The 6,424-nt window shown below is 30.2% G+C and overlaps 1 protein-coding gene across 1 annotated transcript in view; it reads left to right on the top strand.

Annotated features, from left to right (window-relative positions):
* The window catches only part of LOC106456934 (nuclear valosin-containing protein-like), a 95,748-nt gene that overhangs the window by 88,626 nt on the left and 698 nt on the right, over positions 1–6,424 (top strand). The window contains exon 28 of the mRNA XM_022382739.1: positions 2,421–2,517. Within this exon, the coding sequence (XP_022238447.1) occupies positions 2,421–2,517 (97 nt within the window). The remainder of the gene's footprint in view (positions 1–2,420; positions 2,518–6,424) is intronic.

Genomic DNA, 6,424 nt, shown 5'->3' with positions numbered 1-6,424 from the left:
GTGAAATGTTTATAACCTCCAGATAATTATCAAATGTTTTTTAAAAAAAACAACTATATTTTATCTGTTATTTTCACTACTTTATCTCTGTATGGGTTTGGTTGATTTGACAGACCTTGTAACCACCATAAATAATTAGGAAATACATATATAAGTTTTTTTTGTTCTAGAATGACTACAAATTATAACATGAAAACAGAAATGTTTAATCTAAAAACTTAAATCTCATAAAATTATACATCTATATATACATATATATATATATTTATTATCTTTATGTTATTGACCTTTCAGCTGTGTCTAACTAACATTACAAAAGTTGCAATGACATGGTGAATGTGCACTCATGTTACTGTATCCAAGAATATAAAACTGGCCTTTACAAAGTGACCTGTCTTGGGTGTGTTTTAGTGGACTAATATTTTGTAAAATGCAGTCACATTTCAGTTATATAAGTATAAACATTATTACTATTTACAAATGAGTTCTTAAACTTATTTTTGTTAAAACACAGAACAGTAAATAAAGAAGTATAGAAAACAAACATCTCTTCTTGTTACAAACTTTGTACTCGTTTGCTGCTTACCATAGGTTGCTAAGCCTTATCAAATTTTGAAAGTGGAGGATGTGAACCAAAATAATTTTTTTTAGGTTTTATATAAACATTTGAAATAACCAAAAATCATAAATTACTATATCAGTACCACAGAATTCCACTATAATTTATCAAGCTTAATAACTAAGCTGCATTTGGGTCTAAAAAAATATAAAATTTTGAGCTCGCTAAGTTCTTACCTAACCGCTTGTAATCTATCATCAGAGGAACGAGTTTGCCACCCAAATACTTCAAAGAGGCTGAGAAAGCCACTAGGGGGACATTTTGAGCTTTCTATTGGTTATTTGCTCATCATATACAGAAGTAGGTGTGGGAAATCTATCCAAAAATGGACAGAGGTGGGCAGGGCCACTGTATTTGATTCAATAAATGTAGTGATATCTCAGCAAATAGAAAAGATGGGAGGTTCTTATTTTATGTTCTAGCTTGTCAGTATCAGTAAATTAAGTTCTTAATTTGTAAGAAACTATTGACTTTGTATCTGGACATCACAAAGATTTAATTTGAACCAATACTGCATTCAACATACCAACATTGACTGACCTCGTATTGAAAGAGTTAACCATGTTTCAGTTATTCCTATTGTATCAAAATCTTCCATTCCTACCAGTGCCCTAAAGTCATCTGTTTTATTTCTTATACTTCTAGCATTACTATAGTAACAATTAAGCCTATCCTTAGAACTACTTCTATACTCATTTCCTATGCTAAACTTTTTCTACATCTTATTTGTTTTTGCATTTAGTTTATCCTGGCCCTCACCACTTTCTAGTCCTATTCCATACAGCTGAATTAATAGCCCTTGCAAACCAGCCAAACCCTACCCTATTTAACTGTAAACCATTCATTCCAATAAGCTCCTTTCTTCTATTAAACTGACTCCACAAGTTCAACCAGCCTATCTGCTCATCATTACATATTAACCTCAGCCTAGCATTTAACGTTAGTGACTTACTCATAATTTTATCCCCACAGTTAATTTTTGGCACTATCCTTGACACATTTAAGTTATGGCCTTTTCTTTAAATGCCTTTATCAACCCCTTGTACTTATCAATTAGCTCCTTTGACCTACCTTTCTCTACATCATTAACCCCTATATGCACAACAAAAACTGCATGAATTTTAGCCCCCTTTATTATATCTCCAGCTCTGTCAGTTATATCCTCCACCTGTGCCCCTGGGTAGCATAATCTACATCTTTTCTCCATATTTATTCCACATTAAAATTAAATCCAATATTTTTAGTTTTAGCCCTAATAGTGCTCCTTCTAACTTCCTGAAAGTCATTGTTAGCTGATGTATTCCTTGCATGTAAAAACATAATCTCCTCCTGAAATCCTGCTGCCATTTCCCACAGTTTACCCTTCTCTTAAACTTGTTCCCTTTTTTGAAACAAGTGTTTTGGTTTACTTGTGCTCACTTTATTCAGTAAAAGTATGTAATTCATCTTGCTTAGTTCAGCTCCTGTATACATTGTTATAAAAAGTGTTGTTGGAACCTTTACTTCCTATTTTATATTTAATGATATTTTAAAGATTAGTGTATTCATCAGTGTAGTTTTATTTGTTGAAAGAATACACTTTGTGTTGTTTAGTTTCAATGATGTCATTTGTTTTTATTAAATCCCATTTTAAAACAGTAAACATTTAACTTGCTAATTTTTTTAATGCGGCCACCTACAGACAGAAGTTGAGAATATATTGCAAACTCATCTTCAATCTTTTGTTTAAACAATATGTATTTTGTAGTTATAGTTAAGTTGTAACAAGAGTTTCTCTAGATGTAGACTACATTTTTTCTAGATATGATTCAAATTCTGGTGGTGAAAGAGAAATTCAGAGAACTATGCTGGAACTTCTGAATCAGCTGGATGGATTTGATTCTCGAGGGGATGTTAAGGTTAGTGACTATGTCATGATTTTATATAACAACAGATATGTAGAGTTAAGTGTTATGTTACTCATTTGGTTGACAGTAAATTTCAAAGATTGAGTACATTAGTTATATTCAATCAATGAAAAATACATTCTTTTGCATTTGAATTATTGGAAGAATATTTCTTTAAATCCACTTCAAACTGCCTTCAAACCTTGGGCCTTCTGATCTACTGCCTGACACTAACAACTAGGCCACACCCTTATTCATATGATTTTTGGGACTTTGTTTAAGTTTGGTATATATTTAACAACAAAAAAAAGGAAAATTGGACTGTTCAATTACATCTGCTTTATAATAATAATGTAATAATAACTTTTAACTTATTTTTAGTTGTTTTCACATGGAGGGTTATTGCAGGGTTACTGGACACTTATTTTCCAATCCCATGAGCACCTTTATTTGTTAACTGTTGTTTGCCTTCTGTATTTCTTATTGACATTGAGGGGAAAGGGACACAGAAGTCTGACCATAGTTTATCAGATTTTTTATATTGGTTGGAAGATCTGCGGTGTCATTTGATAGCTGTGAATGAACAATAATAATTATGATAGATTTATCTGTCTATTTCATGTGGTAGAGATAAAAAAAACCCAAAGCATATATCAATACTTTCATAATTAGTGATGTAGTTATATGGTTCTCTTTACTGTGGTACGTGATGCTTCTCTCCGAGTGGTTCTAAGACTGTCTTTCAGTGAAAGACAATTCTTTTGTTTCTCTTGTGTTAGTGTGAAATCTGTATGTATTGAACAGATAGCTAGAGGGATATATTTGGATGCTGTTAAGTTTTTATTTTAACTGTTATTTATTTATTGTAAGTACATAACACTTTAATACTAGAAATAATGACCTTATAACACCAAATTTGTTATTTTTCTTTAATTGGACACTTAATGTTTCACTTTACAGCTTCTTCAGGAGTGTTCCACTAAAACATAAACCATTATTGGCAGTATGAAACTTCAAATGGAATACAAAATAAATTCTAATCAAAGCTATAGTGTACATTTCTACAGCATGCATTTTACATATTAAGTAGTAAAGCTTTTTGTTGAAAAAAATTGTATAGTTGAAATAATTAACCTTTACCTATAGTAAACAAATGTCCTATCAAAGTTACAGATTTAAATAACAAAAGATAAGATGAAAAATTAAAATAGTTATAATTATAGGCACCATCCTTTGTCTCTATTCATTTGGTATTTATTTTTAGTATTAATGTCTTTTATACACCAATATATACTACAGAAATTAAATATAAATACATAAGACTGTCTGAATTAGTAATATTGTGTCCTTTAATAAGAGATCTTTTTTTATATTATTATTTGTTGATGGTTGTCTGTCATAATTGAGTATCACAACCAAATATTTCCATTTATTTTGCCTCATCTGGCCATCCATAGACCTGATTATGGTTGCATAGTCCTTGTTTTTACTCTGAACTACTTTCATGCTCTGGTCACTGCAAAGTAGCAGGAGGTTGATACTTATCAGTGTAGTTTCCTTCAGCCTCTTGAATTTGCCTTGATACAAATGCAGCAGTAAATATACATGTTAATAACTGCCAGCATCCACTACCTTTTACCATAAAAATTTCAACTTTGGCTATAGTTCGGTTTCTGGACCCCCCCCCCTTTCACTGCAGATCGTGGAACCTGTACAGCTAAGGAATACATGTTTACTGAATTCAAACATTTTGTCTCACTTTTTGTGTACAAAACCTGTTATGTTGTAAGCTGAACATGAAATTGAAGAAAAAAAAAGTAATGGCACTGAAGATCCCCGAGATAAATCTACACATTTCAGAGCACACCTATATCTCGGTAAAAAAAATCCTAACCTCAAACAAATTTTGTGTACTTCATTTTTTGTATGTTGCATCTTCAATGCCAAACTAAAATTACATGCATAAGTTACTGTAATGTCCATATAAAGTGCTAATTATTTGAGGTGAAAGTGTAAAATTGATAAATGTCCTATAATATTTATTAACCAAATATGCACAGGGTCGATCCATTTGATTGAACCAGTATTGGAGGAGGGATATTGTAATTACGAAATTACTATGTGTATCTGCATGAAATGTGACAAACATGTAATAAAATGTTCAAGTCTGTTGTACACAAAAAGTTAGATGTGTTACAAAAGTATTTGTACTCAAGACATGTCTGATTCTGACAAGTTGAAGTATAAGGAGATGTTCATGTAATAAATCAAAATACTTTTGTTCATTGTACAGTTTGCTTATTGCATTTACATAACCTCGAGAACCTCTGAACTGCATATAAACAGTTTTTTCGGTATCTCTGAAGCTGGTATTTTCTCTCCTTTACCATAGACTGTCACTAAATCAGCAACATAGGGTAAAATGAATGGTCGATAATTCTGACATCAAATGCATAATGCCATGCTGAATGGCACTGTAAGTCATGGCATGTGCACTTTGATCAAACCAAGTAGTATTGTGTAGTATTCATAATTTTTTTTATATATGTATATAGGTTTGGTTATGATCATGAATCTGTCATACATCAAATACACTACATATATTTAGATATACATATCTTTGAAGATCTAATTTTATTGCATTATAGTTTCATCGTGAAAAACAAAAGCAGCAATACTGGTCTTAATTAATGTTAATACATGTGTTAAATTAGCATGGAATAAATGAAACATATTTTGAAACTGGTCAGTGGTTTTGATAGAAATTAAATTTACATCTTGAAAAGGCATATTTTGTACTATATCGCCCTCTGTAAAAATTATAAATTTCTGTGATTAATATAACTAAAACATCAAATTATTTTTCAAATATTTTATAAGTTTAAAAATAAATCCTTTTCTGCTTTATCTTTGCTCATGTTTTTGAAGTTTTTATCACACTAATACTAACCATAATTTTGAAAAATACATTCCTAATAAGCACAAATAGTTCTCATGCTGTAATAATAAGTTTAAAATATTTATTTAGAAACAAACTGGTCTTGAAAACCAATACTATTTTGTTGATAAGTTTATAATTGAGGCTTTGGTAAGGTGAAGATTATTCATACCTTTGAAAAATTAGGTTTGTTTTTTCCCTATCTGTTCCTAGATAGTTTTACACTACAAACAGAATTTTTAGAAAATGGCATCACATAGTTTTAAACACTTAATCTAATAAGTGCAAGTTTAAATCTTGCAAGTATATCCCTGAACATGTAACTTGTTCATTGAAATTGGTGTCAAACATGAACGTTTTAAAATTTACTAAAATGATAAAAGGCCTTGCCTTTATTGTTAGAGCTTTCATACTATTAAGTATGACTTTTTGGACAAAGTGAAATTGTTAAAAATCTTTTAGTGCTTTTCAAACGCATGTTTAGCAAAAGAAACTTGCTTTAGTTGACAGACATCAAATGGTCAGAGGGTATTATGGATTTTTTTTCAAGAAATATAAGTAATACAAAAATCACCAACCAAAAAATGAATTTTCCTATAGTATTCGTTTTATATTGTATAAAGAAGAATTAAGCATTTTTTATAAGCTTTCATTCTAAAATATGTGTAAAGAAATATATTTTAAGTACTGCAAGTATAGTTGATTCTATGGGGAATTTTACCTATGTAATCAGATAATTTCTTTGAAATTACACAAAGCCTAAAAAGTTAAAACAGCTCAAAATAACATTGCGAGATGGTTCTTAATTCTGTTTCTAAATATTCTGGTTTATGCAATAGTTGAAACTGCTTTCATGGTTAATTAAAACCTAAAATACCATTTATTTCCAATTAAATATTAACTTAATTGAATAAGTAGAGTTGTTTAAACATTTGTTTAACAACATTCCAAGCTTGGAATGTTGTTAAACAAATGTTTAAA

The sequence above is a fragment of the Limulus polyphemus genome, unplaced genomic scaffold, assembly GCF_000517525.1.
Source record: "Limulus polyphemus unplaced genomic scaffold, Limulus_polyphemus-2.1.2 Scaffold273, whole genome shotgun sequence".
In the NCBI taxonomy this organism is placed as follows: domain Eukaryota; kingdom Metazoa; phylum Arthropoda; class Merostomata; order Xiphosura; family Limulidae; genus Limulus; species Limulus polyphemus.
Note: the sequence above shows the minus strand (reverse complement) of the source record. Positions and strands in the feature narration are given on the sequence as shown.